This window comes from Erpetoichthys calabaricus, chromosome 4, assembly GCF_900747795.2.
Source record: "Erpetoichthys calabaricus chromosome 4, fErpCal1.3, whole genome shotgun sequence".
In the NCBI taxonomy this organism is placed as follows: Eukaryota; Metazoa; Chordata; class Cladistia; order Polypteriformes; family Polypteridae; genus Erpetoichthys; species Erpetoichthys calabaricus.
In genome coordinates, this window is record NC_041397.2 from 14,629,252 (window position 1) to 14,646,624 (window position 17,373).

A 17,373-nucleotide genomic window follows, 5' to 3' on the forward strand; every position below is an offset into this window, starting at 1 on the left:
GCCCAGGATAAAAGCAGGTACTATGAATTTAGGCAAGAATGTTACGTGCACAGCAGAAGATGACCAATCATCACATCCTGTAAAGAAATTAATTGTTTTGACTCACTATTGTATTTGTTATTCAAATGGATTAAAGGGCTTGTTCTTTATCACTCACTCCCACAAATGTGGCACTGTAAAATCAAATCAGCTTATTACATTTAATATGCCCTGTGGCACAGTGGATCGTATTACCCTTCAGGCCCATAGAGATATTTAACAAACCTATTTCTTCTATCCTAATGGGAGCAGCCAAAAGAAGTACACCACAGCGGATCATCTTCTTCCATATCTTTCTGTCCTCTGCATCTTGCTCTGTCACACCTACCATCTGCATGTCCTCTCTCACCACATCCATAAACCTTCTCTTAGGTTTTCCTCTTCCCTGGCAGCTCTATCCTTAACATCCTTCTCCCAATATCCCCAGCGTCTCTCCTCTGCACATGTCCAAACCAACACAATCTCACCTCTCTGACTTTGTCTCCAAACCGTCCAACCTGAGCTGACCCTGTAATGTACACATTTCTACTCCTGTCCATCCTCGTCACACCCTATGCAAATTTTAGCATCTTTAACTCTGCCACCTCCAGCTCTGTCTCCTGCTTTCTGGTCAGTGCCACCATCTCCAGCCCATATAACATAGCTGGTTTCACTACCGTCCTGTAGACCTTCACTTTCACTCTTGCTAATAACTGTCTGTCACGAATCACTCCTGACGCTCTCCGCCACCCATTCCACCCTGCCTGCACTCTCTTTTTCACCCCTCTCCCACAATCCCTGTTACTCTGTACTGTTGATCCCATGTATTTAAACTCCTCCACCTTTGCCAACTCTACTCCTTGCATCTTCACCATTCCTCTGACATCCCTCTCATTTACACACATGTATTCTGTTGTTGAGTTCCTACTGACCTTCTTTCCTCTCCTCTCCAGAGCATATCTCCACCTCTACAGGGCCTCCTCAACCTGCTCCATACTCTCGCTACAGATCACAATGTCATCAGCAAACATCATAGTCCAAGGGGACTCCTGTCTATTCTCATCTGTCAACCTGTCCATCACTATTGCAAATAAGAAATGGCTCAGAGCCGATCCCTGATGTAATCTCTCCTCCACGTTGTATGCATCCGTCACTCCTACCTCAGACCTCACCACGGTCACACTGCCCTTGTACATATCCTGTACAACTCTTACGTACTTCTCTGCCACTCCCGACTTCCTCATACGATACCACAGCTCCTCTCGAGGCACCCTGTCATATGCTTTCTCCAGGTCCACAAAGACACAATGCAACTCCTTCTGGCCTTCTCTCTACTTCTTCATCAACATCCTCAGAGCAAACATCGCATCTGTGGAGCTCTTTCTTAGCATGAAACCACACTGCTGCTCACTAATCATCACCTCCTTTCTTAACCGAGCTTCCACTACTCTTTCCCATAATTTCATGTTCTGGCTCATCAATTTTATCCCCCTGTAGTTACTACAGTCCTGCACATGCCCTTTATTCTTAAAAATCAGCACCAGTACACTTCTTCTCCACTCCTCAGGGATGCACATACTAGTGTGTTTCTTCGTGCCAGTCCCAAGCCCAGATAAATGGGGAGGGTTATGTCAGGAAGGGCATCTGGTGTAAAAAGACAGATTTCCATACTTAAACCTTATTTAATGAAAAAGTGTCCATCAAAATCAAACCAACATCATATCTGTAATGAAGTCTATTGCATATTAGTCAACATTGCAATTTACAGCTATCAGCAAAACATTCACCAAAGTGCTTTTCAAATTATATTATAAAGTGAGTATATTAATGAGAGGCGGTACGGTGGCGCAGTGGATAGCGCTGCTGCCTCGCAGTTAGGAGACCCGAGTTCGCTTCCCGAGTCCTCCCTGCGTGGAGTTTGCATGATCTCCCCATGTCTGTGTGGGTTTCCTCTGGGTACTCCGGTTTCCTCCCACAGTCCAAAGACATGCAGGTTAGGTGCATTGGTGATTCTAAATTGTCCCTAGTGTGTCCTGGGTGGGTGTGGTGTGTGTGTGCACCCTGCGGTGGGCTGGCGCCCTGCCCGGGGTTTGTTTCCCGCCTTGTGCCCAGTGTTGGCTGGGATTGGCTCCAGCAGACCCCTGTGACCCTGTAGTTAGGATATAGCGGGTTGGATAATGAATGGATGGATGTTAATGAGACTTAGTGAAAAGTTTTTTTTTTTTGCAGACTTTCTTTAATTATTAATTAAATATGCAAAAGCATTTATTATTGGTGATGTTGTTGTTAAGGCCATTATTCGCATATGTAGATATGCAGTTATTTTCCCATACTGGGCCATATGCATAGTAAGAAGTCTCAAGGGCTTGTGTTCTGGTAAATACTCCTTTGAGATAAGATTTTTCTCCTGTTTATGAAGCTCTTGATTTTATTTTATTGTGACAGTAGTAGTTGCAATAGCTCTGTAATATGAGGGGAGTCAAGCTTAAGTTAGAAAATGGGATTAGAAAATGTAATGAACCTTAACAAAACTGATCACATCATTTCTCAATGCACTTGTGCCACCTGCCTAGAAGTGCCAGGATTTCAGCAGAATAAAAGGTTTTGTCTTGTCCTCACCACCACTCGTGCACCCGAGTTAGTGTCGAATACTGCATGCTGAGGGGTACTCCAGTCACTAGTGCAAGTTACAGTGACTTGCTGGAGACCAGTGTGAAGCCTGCTATTCGATCCAAGTGGCGGGGACTGCCGTCTTAAGGAGTCCTTTTGCTGGAAGACAATGACACACACACTGCTAAGAACACCAAGGCTTGTCTGGAGAAACTGAAGTTTGAAGGATTAACACATCCTCCTTATTCACCAGATTTGGCACCATATGATTTCCACCTTTTTGGACTGCTAAAAAAAAAACCATCTGGTTGTGTGTCGATTCAAGATAGATGACGACGTGAAGAAAGCGGTGCACGAGTGATGGCGAGGACGAGACAAAACCTTTTATTCTGCTGAAATCCTGGCACTTTCAGGCAGGTGGCGCAAGTGCATCAAGAAGGGTGGAGACTCCATTGAGAAATGACAGCATCAGTTTTGTTGTGGTTCGTTACATTTTGTAATAAATCCCATTTTCTAACTTTAGCTTAACTCCCCCTCGTAGTACCATTTAAACAAACAGATGTTGCAACTGCATCCTTTCATCAGGTTCTTTTCATGTAGGAACAAGTGAAGTTAGAAACATAAAGTAATTGCCATTTAAATCCCAATCACAACCCTAACCAAAAATATCCCAACTACATATTTTTCGAAAATCGTGCAGCCATACAGAGACATTGTTTTTCATGTAGCCCCACAGTACTAGTATTGAAATTTATTGAGTTGTTGAAATCAGTGTAACCAAATTACATCTATTAATCTTTTGTTGTATACACCTGTAAACTTCACCCCTTAAATTTCTTATGTTAAGGGAAGAGCACTTGCTTTGAATCTCACAGGTTCTGGAAGTTCAAGGGGGACAAATGAAGTCACTTGCTATGACTGCTGTCCACTTCAACTGTCAATCAGAATTATGTGATAGTTTACTTAACGAATTAGAGTCTGATTCTTCTAAAAGTCTAATGCATACAGTAATACCAATCTGTTGATAAGTGCCTGAAACGGTTTCAAAGATAAAAACACATGGAGAAAATGTCTCATTTGTGACACACACACACACCTTCTGATTTCTCTTAAAAATAAATGTTGTTGAATACACTGACAGTTTTATACAAAGCTCAGGTGTCTCACCTGCAAGTGAACAAAAAAAAACAAAACAAAGAAAAAGCAGACTTTTGAACCCTCTAGCCTGTGGTATTCAGCTGTTTTCTCAAATAATTTGAAAAAGTTACACTAAGTGCCTCCCCTCACCTAGCTGAGGTATGTGTTCCCTTGGGCGTCGTCCGAGTAGGATGAAGGAATGTGTGGGAAAAGTGGAATTTTTTTTTTTTTTTAGCATTTATTTTGCTAAGGGGTAACTGGCTTCTTATCAGCACATTTTGAAGTATTCAGGTCATCAAAATTCACTTCTGCAATGTTCAAAGTAAGTGATATCTTTAAGGCAGGAAGCAGTCCTACACATTAACCCGCACTAAAAATAAACCATTATAACAAGCAAGTTATTTGTATTTCTCCATAAAACCAACAAGAATTTTCCCTCGGGGATCAATAAAGTAGTACATGTCTGTCTATCTACTGCATGACCATCACTTTATTGGAGCAAATGAAAAACATTATTAACATTTTGAAAGCATATTTATGCATTTGTCCTCAAGATTTTTTTTAGTAGTACCCGATGACTGGAAACTTGCTAGTATGATTTTATTCCATAAGAATGACAAAGTACACACTAAATGAGGTATACACAAATAACATTCACTTTCTTACCATTTATCATTATGGAAATTCTCTCTCTATTATAAAAACAAAATCTTGGAAGGAGACAAGACGTAATTTGGGGTCTCCAACCTTTTTTCCCCACTGAGAGCTACTTTTACAAAATGAAAATGGCCGAGAGCTACACATGTTTTCTAACGTTTATTCTCATAGCTTATTTCAACCCAAACAAACTGAATAATCTTGTTTTGCCTGAACATTTATAAAATGTTGGTGTCCATGACTCACATTTTGCATTAAAACATCACAAAAATATATATTTAGTTCACCTGCAAGTGCATTTTGTATGCATCGATTTTCTAGTGTATCTCACACTATTGAATTAAAACATGAATGCTGTCAAAATAAAACAATGCAATTCCAAATCCACAGATATGACATTCATTTGTCATTTTGTTCCATGTCACTGTGTCACTTTATTCACACGTCCAGTTGTTTTTTAGTTAGTCAGATGACTGGCACTGCATGGAGTCAACAAGAGAGGCAGGTGTATGGTGGAGTGGAGCCACTTAGGTTCACTCTTATGGAGCCATTTAAATGTTCATCCGTCAGTCTTGTCCTGAACTTTGATTTCATGACATTCATGTTAGACTCACAAAGGTATGGAGACCCAAACAAAGCAGACATTTTCAGAGCTGCTTGGTGAAGATTCTTCTAGTTATCCGGCTCTACTAAGCTAAAGAAATGCTGTTGAGACTGTAACTGCATGTTATTTTGAAAGTTTACTAATATATCATATATAAAATCCAATGTCTCTCTGACTGTATGCCTGTCCGCTTTTCACGAGAGAACTACTTAACGGATTTAGATCGGGTTTTTTTCTATAATTTTGCTTGAACATTCCGGTTGATTTTGCGACTTCTCTCATTTCGCTATGTATCATAGTTCGCTTGCGGTACCGATTTATTTGCGTGAATCTTAGAAACACATAGCAGGCCGAGGGGAGGGGCCTTCCTCACTCACTCGCCAGCTTCGGGGCGTGTTCCTTAACTCCGCTTAGTTAGCGAACGAGAGAACAATTGAATTCAACTTTGTTTGATATTTAAAATAAAGTGTTACTTAGGTCTTGATGAGTTGAGTCCGGATATTCTCTTAAGTGTATGCCACATTGAAAAGATAGATTGTAATTCAGATTGTGGATCGTGATATGATTTTTTGGAAAGATCGCCCACCTCTAATTTGACTAATCAAGTTTTCAAATTTATGTAGGATTCATTAACCCTTTGGCGAGCTACTTGGAAAGGGGTGGTGAGCGACGTGTTGGAGACCCCTGCTTTAGAAGAAGAAAAGGACATCTGCTGCAGGCCAAAGTCTTAAAGAAAAACCAGAGTGTTTCTGAATGCTATGAACTTTATCTTCTTTTAGTATGTCATTGAATATATAATAAGGAAGAGAGTGGAAGAGGATTTTCTCTTAATTAATAATGTATAGCATATGGTGGTCTTTTCAGACTATTCTTTCTCTCTCTCACTTTCCTTTCAGGCCCTTCTTGAATTACCAGAGAATGTACTACGTTTTCATGCAGATGCTGTCCAGCGGTCCTGCCTGGCTAGGAATTATTTTGCTCATCACTGTCAGTCTTCTCCCAGATGTAGTTAAAAAAGTAATTTGCCGGCAGCTGTGGCCCACGACAGCAGAGAAAATTCAGGTACGTTTATGCATAAAAGATGATAACGATGAGACCTACATACATTTCTTCTATGTATCACAGAAGTAGTACTTTTGTCAAGCCAAAGTCTGTAAGCTGTCGAGTTGTCAGTTAGGTCTTTGCCATAAATTTTTGCTCTACTGTGTATCTGCCAGACATGTTTTACTTATTAGTTACCTGCTGGCCCACAGACTTTCATCAATGATGGGTTTATACCATGCAAACTTGAAGTAAGTACTGTTCACTTTACCTGACTGCTTTTATGGAGTGTTCACTTCTGCTGTGCTTAAGAGTTGATGTGACTACCTCTTGGGTAACAAGTAGTCAGTCTAGTTAATATGGCAGTTTTTAGTGTTTGCAGTACTAAAGCCACATTACAGTGGAAGATGAAATCAAGACACATGCTAAAGTCCAGAGAATGAAATGAGGAGATGACAAATACCAGAGAAGAGCGTAATCAGAAAGAGGGAGCTAGAGAACGTGATACAAACTAAAGTTAGTGTAGAAATGAAGGATGTAAAAATCAGTGGAGCAAGAATTTGGGAGAGCAACAAAGAATGTAAGCAGCAGGAACTGAAGACTGGACTTTTGAACTTAACTCTGCAGAGCTAAATTTTGATTTACTTTTCCTTCTTAAATGCTTGTCCTGTTTCCAGCTACCTTTTTTCCCAATAGTTTTTTCTCTTTTCTTCCTATTTTCTCTTATCTGTCTCCTGCTTACAATAAATGGTCTTTTTTCCTTGGAATTCAGACAAAGCGCCAGTGCCTTACTGTTGAGCAGTCCACCATCTTTATGCTCTCTCAGACATCCAGCAGTATAAGTTTCTAGAGGAAGAGGAGGTGATGTTTTCTCTGTATGCATGATGGATTCAGGATGCTTTCCAGACCTGCTCTTAGATGACCATGATTAAAAAAAAAAAAGAGCACAGAAACAACAGCCGAGGGCCACATGAGTCCTAAGAGCAGGAAGAAGCACCCTGGGTTTTTTAAAAAACACTCTCAAAGTGTAAAGTGTTACTGCATGCCATTTGACATTTAATCAGCATGCCAAGATTATCACAATGAGTGAGGCCTCCTTGCCAGGTGTCCCTGTTTCTGGAGAGTAGGTGAAAAGACACAAATGGCTTCTTCGTGTTGGAGGACATGTTTTACTTCTTTAACAGTCATTGCCTTTGACAGTCTGGTTAAAACACCTGCCTTCACATTGAACTGATTTGAGTAAGACTTTTATAAAACACAATCCTATGCAGTTAAGACAAATTATTTTTCTTAACAGAATCATACATATCCCTACATAAAGGTAAAAAAGGAAGCTTTTTTAACACCTTTTCTCAAACACTGCAAACAATAAACAGAAATAATTTGCTTCATTGCAGTATCATTTGTATCTACAAAAAGTGTATTAAATGAAACACCAAAGGTTCACTGAAACATGTCCAACATGATAATTCAGAAGTACTCAGTTATTAAAAACAAAACAAACATCTGGATTGAAAGCCTCACTCTGCTTTGTGATTGTGCATCATGTTTATGATGGAAGGTGCATGAATTAAAAAAAAAAAATAGTATTGTATGCTGATAGCACAAATGTTCCAGTCTTGTGTAGAGAAAAAATGGCAGGAAGAGTTTGTAGTGAACAAAGAATGGTTCATTTTTAGCATTGAGTTATTTAAAGTGACTTTAACACAAAGCCACTTGAACTACATTACACACCAGAGCTCTTGAAGGAAGTAAATGCCAACTTTGTTTCATGCAGCCATATCTGGAGAAACAGCAGGGTGATGGTGACCCCTTTACCCAAAAGTAGGAGTGAAACATAGAATTACTGGGAGTAACATCACTTTTTGGTCAGATTTCACTTTTGCTTTGAACAAGACTATCACTATATTGTAGCCAGACGTGGCTAATAGATCTGATCATAAAATATTGTATTATAATTAAGCACATTACGGCTTTATATCTGTTAAGCTTTAAGATGCCATGTAGTTGCAAGAGTAAAAATGCAGCACAACAGGATTGAAGGATTGCAGCAAGTTAAAAAATGTACATTGCGCATAAGTCAGTGTTGAAGAAAAAACATTTGACAAAAGTTTGTAAAGTGCTTTGAGCACGGAAAAAGCACTATATAAATAAAATATATTATTTTTATTATTATTAGTTTCAGGGTCATATGTTCCAGAAACAATGGACAGGTACCTATTTCATATTTAGTCTGTATCTGATAATTACGGCTAGACTAGACTTCCCGCTGTGACCTGAGGAGCAATCTGGAGCAAAATAAATATAGCCATGATGAGTAAGTAGCCTTATCCACAGATAAAAAAATCATTAGGTTTTTAATATGATTTAGTTAAAGCATTATGTATCAATGTTACAGCCCATGAAGAGTGTCATTGAGGCCTTGTTGCTGAGCAAGGCATTAATGACAGAAGACAGGTTTCTGCACCAAAGTATGTAATCAGGGTTTATTCCAACCTAGCACAATTTTAAAAACGTGGACGCCTCAGAGGTTAAAACCATGCTGAGAAAGAAGTTCTTTAGGCTGGAGATTACTTCATTTTAGTCCACTGTGTTTATACTGTCCCATTTTCAAGTGTGTGTTTCCAGTCTTACTGTAGGCACCGCACAAAGAATGTAAGATGGAGAAGTTAATTACACTGCACAACAAAGTTCTTGAACACTGCTGGGTGTTTCTTATAGATTTTTTAGGTGCTGATCACGAATATCACATCAAAATGTACCCATTACGTACCGTTTCAGTTTTGTCATGATTTTTTCTTATATTTGTATCCAAACATTTTCGCTCCCGTAAGTGACTTATCAATAACGGTTTATGCAGCCTAGGCATGACCAGACATGGAATCAGGCCAGGTTGGAAGCTGTTCTGTGAAAGTTGACATCCTGGGCAGGTCTGAAGGAGCTTGACTCTGTCTCGGCATGCTATAAAGGTGGCTTGCATACACCGATCCTGCTCATTTGGTTAATATTGATAGTCAGTGTGTATGTATAGTATCAGTATAGTAAAATATAGTATCTGTAGCACTATAACAGTAAGTAAGCTTGATGCTGTAGACATTTTGGTGTCAGGCGATATGTCTCGTCAATGTCGTAACAGCCGCTATACATTCTGCTATATCTGTGGCGAATATACACTTGCGCCTCAGAGACGTTGGATGACTGTTCTTGTGAAGAAAGCTTATCTGTATTTCGGCTGAAAAATTGGTGATCAAGACAAGGAATGGGCGCCTCACATTTGCTGTGCGACATGTGCCGTCAGTCTGAGAGCCTGGCTCAGAGGCACTCGAAAGACGATGCCGTTTGCTGTTCCAATAATATGACGAGAACAGAAAGACCATGTGACGGACTGTTACTTCTGTTTGACTAATGGGTCTGGTTTCTCTGCTAAAAACAAGAAGTCAATTGAAAATCCTAATCTGCCTTCAGCAATGAGACCCATGCCACATGACGACAGTCTTCCACCAGAGGATTGGACCTTAGATGAACCAGATGAAGAAACTGCAATGCAGTGACATTGACCCGGATTTTGAACCGTGCTCATCAGGCGATCCACATCTATTAACAGTCCAAACTGAACGATTTGGTCAGAGATTTTGGTCTGTCAAAAGCAAAAGCCAAGCTGCTGGGTTTGAGACTGCAGGAATGGTGTTTGCTGTCACCAGGTACGAACATTTCGAGGCTGACATCATGATATAACCAATTTTCAAGTCTCTATTTCTGTTGTGACATTGAAGGATTGTTCTCAGCCTTGGGTTGTGATCACAACCCAGAAGAGTAGCGTCTCTTCATTGATTCATCAATGTTAAGCCTGAAAGCTGTTCTGCTACACAATGGCAACATTTATCCTTCAGTACCTGTTGGCTATGCAGCACACATGAAAGAAACGTATGAGAATATGGAATTGTTGCTGAAGCACGTCCAGTATAGCAGGTACAACTGGAATATCTGTGGAGATCTTAAAGTCGTTGCTCTGTTACTAGGACTGTAGCTCGGCTATACAAAGTAATGATGTTTCATCTGTGAATGGGACAGCCGTGCCAAACAGTCGCACTATTCTTGACAGAACTGGCCACTCCGTAAAAAAGTTAGTTCCAGGACAGAAAAATGTGTCACATGAATCGCTTGTCGACCCGGCAAAGATATTTTTGCCTCCTCTTCACATAAAACTGGGACTCATGAAAAATTTCGTGAAAGCACTGAACAAGGAAGGCGTTATTCAAGACAGATGTTCCCAAAGAATAACTGACGCCAAGATCAAAGAGGTAATTTTTGTTGGCCCCCAGATCAGACATGTTATGAGTGACAAGCGGTTTGAAGATCTGTCAGTTGGGCCAGAAAAAATTGCCTGGAAAGCCTTCAAAGAGGTTGTTGACAATTTTCTGGGCAATTACAGAGCCCCAAACTCCATTCAGCTGGTAGACAAACTTCTGAAAGCATACAAGACAATGAAGTGCAATATGTCACTCAAGATTCATTTCCTCCACTAACACTTGGACTTCTTCCCCGCAAATCTTGGTGCTGTCAGTGATGAACACGGTAATAGGTTTCACCAGGACATTGCTACGATGGAGAAACGATACCAGGGCAACTGGAATCCGTCAATGCTTGCTGACTACTGTTGGACACTGCAACGTGATGCACCAGACATTGAATACAAAAGAAAATCAGGAGCAAAACACTTTTAATTCTGTTGAATTTAATAGCTTATGCGAAAAATAAACGTGACTAAATAAGATATTGTCAGTAAACATATAAATGGCTATTTCTCAGTTTCTACGTGATGCAGTAAAACCAAAACTATATTTGTGCATACCCAGTAGGTACCCCTCACATTCAGATGTTCATTAATTTTCCAGACCTAAGTTACTCCAATACTGGATTCATGGAGGACTGGAGATTACATCAGCATGAAGGACAAGGCAGGGAGCAGGAAACAACTGTGGATGATTAGCTACTACTCCATCATACAACATACATATACTCACGCTCGTGCTAGCTCACAAATCTAAATGGATAGGGGCATGCAAGATGTATGCTAGAAATGACAACTCTATCTGCAATCTGCAGGGCACTATGTACAGCACTATATTTTATGCCCATGTCTTCCCATTTAAATAATTTATTAGAGATCTTGTATATTTACTCAAGTAATTGGTTTACAGGAGCCTTTTATACTGGTATATAAAATCAAACATACTATGTACTTGTAAACAGTCCTCCTATTTGTGATTTTACATCTTCTTTATTATTAATAATAAACCAGACTGGAGGTTACTATCCACATCAGTTGTATATAAAGGTCTTTTGTGGTCTTACACATTTTGGATGCTTCTTTTTTTTGAAAAAAAAAAAAAAAAAAATTATATTATTTATTTATTATATTATTTATTAATCCCTGATGGGAATTTTACCTTTTGCGTGGCTTTTAAGGGTCAGATCGCAGGGTGAGCTTTTGTACAGAACCCATGGAATAATTTTAGGTTAAGGCCTAGCAGAGTAGGATCTTTTCTGCCAGTAATGGGATTTGAACCAGCAACCTTCCAAATACCAGTGCAGATCCTTAGCCTCAGAGCCATCACTATTATCACCACCTCCACATTCAGCAGCACCCAACATGCCTGTTTTGAGTTCAGAAAAGTCCTCAAAAAGTACACTGATAAGTAAGGGACGCATACCCTCAAACAAAAACAACTGCACTGAATCCCCATTTGAAACCTGTAAGTTCTAGATTTAAAACACAGCCATTTCCCAAATGCTGAACCCCAACAAGACAATCCCATCCTTAAAGTTATCAGAACAATAATACACAGTGAGAGTTTGATGAAACCATCCAGTTGGTTCATGTTTTTTTTGAGACAGGTAGCTAGATTTCCTAAAATGAATAGCTTCAGATAGACAAAAAAGTTTAAATAACCACTATACATGATTGTGTATATATGCATGAACTTGCCTAATCTGTTGTTTGCTACTAACACAGTGTTACGCCTTTAAGCCAGGTGGAGTCAGGGGTCAGACTCTGATCTCCCCCTAGGATCCTGACACAAAGTGGCATATACTATTGTAAATTTAGTTTTGATGTCCCAAGCACCCCTGGTAATTTTGGAAAGTGGAGGAAGAGTGAGAGATGATCCTAGCCAGGCTCTTCAAAAGCTATGGGCTGAGCCTGTATCAGCCAATCATCCCTTAGGATTCTTGTGACAGCCTTGCTACTTGCTACCCTGCAGCTCATGACTGACATTCTAGCAGCTAGTTGACTAATTTTAACAATAGCCAGCCCTCAGAAACATTGAAGTTTAGTGTTTCTCCTCATCATTACAGAGGATTCGAGCAGATAAAAGGGTTTTCATACACAAAGATGATTCACTTCTTGAAGGACGCCATTCAACGTCAGAAGCATAACAATGTTCCCGGTAAAATGAGCGTGTTGTTCGCTGCTTGGGTGTGGTGCTGTGCTGTGGAGACCTCAGCTTTAGTGGGAAGGTGCATTTTGCATGTTCGCATATAGTGGTGGTTTTGTATTTCTCTGTCGTGGATTTCTAAATCACAGACTCATCTCAGGTTATATTATTAAAGAAGGTTCCTTTGTAGCTACTCATGTCAAGAGAGAAGAAATGAAACAGAAGCATCATTACCGATACAGGCCGTTAAACAAAAAGTATTTAGAACATAATATTTTCTGATATTCCTCTCTCACAATATTCAGATCAATGAAGATCTTCACTGCATCTTTGGTCTGCTGTTCACACAGCATTTTCCTAATGCCCACCTTTCTCTGTGGAATTCAAAGTAATGTCCCTGACAGACATTCCTTACCATAAACCTGGGGCCTCACATCTCTGGTTATCTAGTTCTCATTGCATTGTGTGGAAGATGGTGACTTTTCCTTAAGTCCTCAACTGTTTTTTGTTAACTTGAGGAACTCCTGCCTGTTGTATGTTTTAAGAATATGCATATAAGGAGGTCACAGTTCCATTGACAAAACAAAACTTGGCAAAAGAGCATTGTTTCTAACCTGCTGCATAATTTGCAGGTTCTCTGCAGTTTTTTTAAAATCAGAAAGTCAGACATGCCATAACTATGGCTGCGGAGACACAGTTATGCCGTCTGATGTGGATTCTGGACATTTCCTGCTCTTGGCTTTTCTACTGTGGCATCTGGATGTAGCTGCACCTCATCTGGGCTTTTCTTATAACATCCACTTAAGGAGACTGCTTTATTAGCATGGCCAGCTGTGTCATGCCAGTAAAATGGCATCACACGGCGATCATTCTGGTAACATCTTTTCATGGCTGTGTTTTGCATGCGTGTGCTGTAGAGTTCCTTCCTGGTGACGATGGTGGTGTTGAGCATTGCTGCATGTGCCAAGTGTTCTAACTTTATTTTTCTCTTTTCTGTAGAATGCTGAAAAACAATTGAAACCCGATGGCTTCTCAGAGTTTACCCCACTGTCTTCACTTCACAGTTCAAACTATAGAAACAGTGACAGAAGAAACCAACCACAAAGAAGGTCTGATCAGCTTTCCAAAAAACTAATGTATACTCACTGGGGTAACCATGACTATTGCACTTTTAGCTCCTTAAGTGTCTCAGACAGCAAGTCCAACAGCAGCTCAGGTCTGGAGACCTCTGTGTGACACAGCGCATTATGGCCCAAGCCTTTTAAGTTCATCTGTGGAGTCAAGACATAGGATTAGTTACTGAGTCGGGTGCTGTGCACCCCTGCTGTTAAAAGCCACGATTATTACTTGAATGAAATTTCTTACTGGAGCTTTATGATCAATCGAATAAAACCAAATGTGAGCCGCTTGGCGGCAGTGTCACCATAGTACTTACTGTCTCACCTTTCCCTCTTGTTTTTCTGTTGAGCAAATCAGTGTTGCCTTTGTGTCAATCTTTTCTCCAGAAACACACAATGAGATGCACTGTCTGATCTGCTTAGATTGTAAGTGGCAAGGCTACTGGATTTCAGCATCACATTCATGTGCTACTTTGACTGTCATCGTGGTGCAAATAGGCAGCTGGTAACAGTCAGTGTTTGTGCTTAATGGTCAGCTGTGATGTATTAGACACAAGCATAAGGACAGTCACGAATGGGAGCCTCTTGCCACTTCACTCTCTCCAAACTGTCTATTCATAGAGATAAGAGTGCAGCAGGGCCAGGTGGTGGTGCCTCTCAATTCTGTTCACATTTGAAGGCCAGCATAAAACAAGCCACTAAAAACACTCTCCCTCCTGCCCATAGTCTTTTATTTATTTTATTCTTGTTATTTCTATGTGGTGAAATACCTTCATGCTTAACAGTTGAAAGCAATCTGAATACATAATTTTCCAATGTCTGTCATTTTTCTTTAATCTGCTTTAATTTTCTTCCCCTTCCTTCATTTTCACCCTTCAGCTAACAGTAAGAAGAATTATGCATGCCACAACCCTTCTGCTCTGTCTACTAACTTTCCAGCTTTGCTGCCACCTAGCTGTCATCTTTATGTTCTTCTTCATTCTCATATCTTCGGTTATTTGTCTCCTTTGCACTGCTTCTGGCAGACATAAGGATATCTGCTGCATCAAGTATTATTCGTTAAAAGTTTAAATCAGGAGGATATCTTCGCTAGGAAAAGCAATGCATTCATGATATAAGCACAGATATGGCTTCCTTCTTGTTTGTTTCATAATGCTAAGCCTTGGAATGCACCACAGCACCTCATCCTAGCATTCAAAACAAAAACAAACTGCAACTGCTGTTATAAGAATGCAATTAGTGTGTTCATGATGACTTAAAAATGGAAGGTTAATAAAAATGGAGCTCTGCTGAAAGACTGCTGCTAGCCAATTGGTTTAAAGGCTGTGATATCGCAAACAGTGCATGCTTTACACATCTGAGTGCTACCTGAACATCTCCAGATGCCAACACTTCATTTTCTTTAGAGCCTTCAAAACAACGCCACTGCTCTGTCTTCAAGGGTATGGACGAACAGTAGATTCTTTTGTAAGTTTTTGCTACTTTTGTATTACGCTGGTAGGAATGGTCATTTTATTTATATTTTTACTGAATGTTTTATTTCAATTTCACCTTTACTACCAAAACAGAGTTTCATTATAGCTTTAAAGTGCTGCTCTATTGGTTTATACTGAAATGATTAGTTCCATTTATATGCACTTTTTTATTTATATTATATATATATATATAAAAAAAATAAAAAATCAATCAACTAACACTAACTGGATAAAAATACTGTGGTATTGCTGGGGAATGTGTGTACGGCCAAAGACGGTCATTTAAAACTTCACTCCAAGGATGTACAAAGAGGCCAGTGTGCTTGTAAGACCTTTTTGCCAGCATGTACATATTAATAGAATGTATTTTTTCTGTCATTCTCTACAGTCATCTTGCACTCAGTAAAAGGTGTAATGGTGTAGTACAATCCACTCAGTTGCAGAGAGCTATTAGTTCATGTACAGGTTGCTTTTCTGTTTTTTTAATATACACACACATATATGTAGTTTTTAATATGTTTCTCTTCTATAAATACCTAAAGTAAATACCTAAAAACTTTTTTCAGCCTTTCTGTAGAATACTCAAACAAAGAACTGTAAATCTGACTAATAAAAACACAATGAAAGCCTCGTTTTTTGCATTTATATAATTAACCTTCATTTAACAAAGCTATGCATTTGAATAAAAAAAATAAAGACTATGCCTAGCAAATCCTGCTTGTGGACAGAATATGCACATGCTAAAAAAAAAAAATCTCAAACAGTATTGTGAAAAATAAGTGGACCCCTTCCTGATTTCCTCTGTTTTCTTTTCTTATTTATAACACTTGTTTCTGATCTTCAGACAGATTAAAAAAATAGTATAATTGCACAGGTTTCTTTTCTATCACAATACAGTTTTTAAATATTATCTTTATATATAATACGCTACCATGGCTATCTGTTTGTCTGTCCAGGATTTTAAATCACCTGTAACTCGCAAACCGTGAGACCTATTGACCTGAAATTTGGTACACATATACTACGTGACGTCTACTCTCCACTTTCTGGGTGATGATTGACGTCCAAGGTTATTCCTCTTTTTATTTTTATTTTATTGTAGAATCAACTCTCGGCAATGGTCAGCAGGGCGGCTGTGCAGCACATGCGTACGGGCACCATTCTCATCCCTACCACCTTCGCCGTCACTTCCCCTACCTCTTCAGATCTTAAATCGTTCTTGAGGCAGATTGAAAAATTAAAGAAAACATACTAAGTAATTGCAACACAAACACTGACTTAATCAGTTTTAATGGGAAAAGATGCCGACGAAAGAAGAAAAGAAGCAGACCGCTAGGGTGGAGAAAAGAAGAGCTGCTCAGGAAGAAGCAAGCGCATCAACCTCCGAGCAAATGAATGATAAACGTACAGAGAAAGAGAACGAAGACTACGAATGCTCAAGTCAAGTGTATTCACTGCACGTTATCGTGTAGTGCGCCATTACTGGTTAATACATATTTTTTTATTTATATAGTGCCTTATCATTAACCCTAGGTCACTTTACAAAGGAAATCAAAATTATGCTATTCAAGCATAAAAATGGTAAGATAACACAGAATTTTATAAAACAATTTAGAATATGATTAATGATACATTTTTTATTATTGTAGATAGAACTGTATTGGTCCCCAGGGGGAGACTTGGCATTTTATAGAAGCTCTTTAAATAGTAATTGCATTAATAGATCGATAAATATCTCCACACACACACACACACACACAATGACTAAAAAGAAGTAAAACTTCTGACTTGGCAATCCCAGTCCCAGTGAGGCACTGTGCAGACATATTGTTGTTGGTATAAATGATCCTAGCCAGGCTCTTTAAAAGCTACAGCCAATCATCCCTTAGAACTTTTGTGACAGCCTTTCTACTTGCTACCCTGCAACTATGGCTGTTGGAGCACCCATAATGTTTTTCTGACACACTTCTACTGAATGATTTATTGGCTGAAAGTCCTCAGTGTTGGTATGACCTCCAGGGGGTCTGGAGTGTGTCCCATAACTGAACTTGCCCTTTTAATTAGCTTGTTGATTTGGTGGGCCTCTCTTGAAGTGATGTTACTATTCCAGCACAGCACACAGACTTAAAGAAGATGTGAAGGATGCCACTTCCCACATTAATGGAGTGCAGTCTCCTAAGGAAGAAGAGCCTGCTCTGCCCTTTCTTATATAGTTCCCCTGTGTTCTGAGACCAGTCCAACCTGTCTTTCATGTGGACCCCAAGGACTTGTAGGAG

The 17,373-nt window shown here is 39.6% G+C and overlaps 1 protein-coding gene across 5 annotated transcripts in view; it reads left to right on the forward strand.

Moving 5' to 3' along the window:
* Positions 1 to 14,901, forward strand: part of atp11a (ATPase phospholipid transporting 11A) — a 238,339-nt gene extending 223,438 nt beyond the window's left edge. For 2 of the 5 annotated variants that reach the window (XM_051926331.1, XM_051926332.1), the window contains 3 exons: positions 5,923 to 6,088; positions 6,840 to 6,928; positions 13,504 to 13,650. In XM_051926331.1, coding sequence (XP_051782291.1) covers positions 5,923 to 6,088; positions 6,840 to 6,917 — 244 coding nt within the window. In that variant the 3' untranslated portion in view covers positions 6,918 to 6,928; positions 13,504 to 13,650. Of the gene's footprint in view, positions 1 to 5,922; positions 6,089 to 6,839; positions 6,929 to 12,424; positions 12,517 to 13,503 lie in introns of all 5 variants that reach the window. The other 3 variants (XM_051926328.1, XM_051926329.1, XM_051926330.1) reach the window with 2 other exon arrangements.
* Positions 14,902 to 17,373: the final 2,472 nt, after the last annotated feature.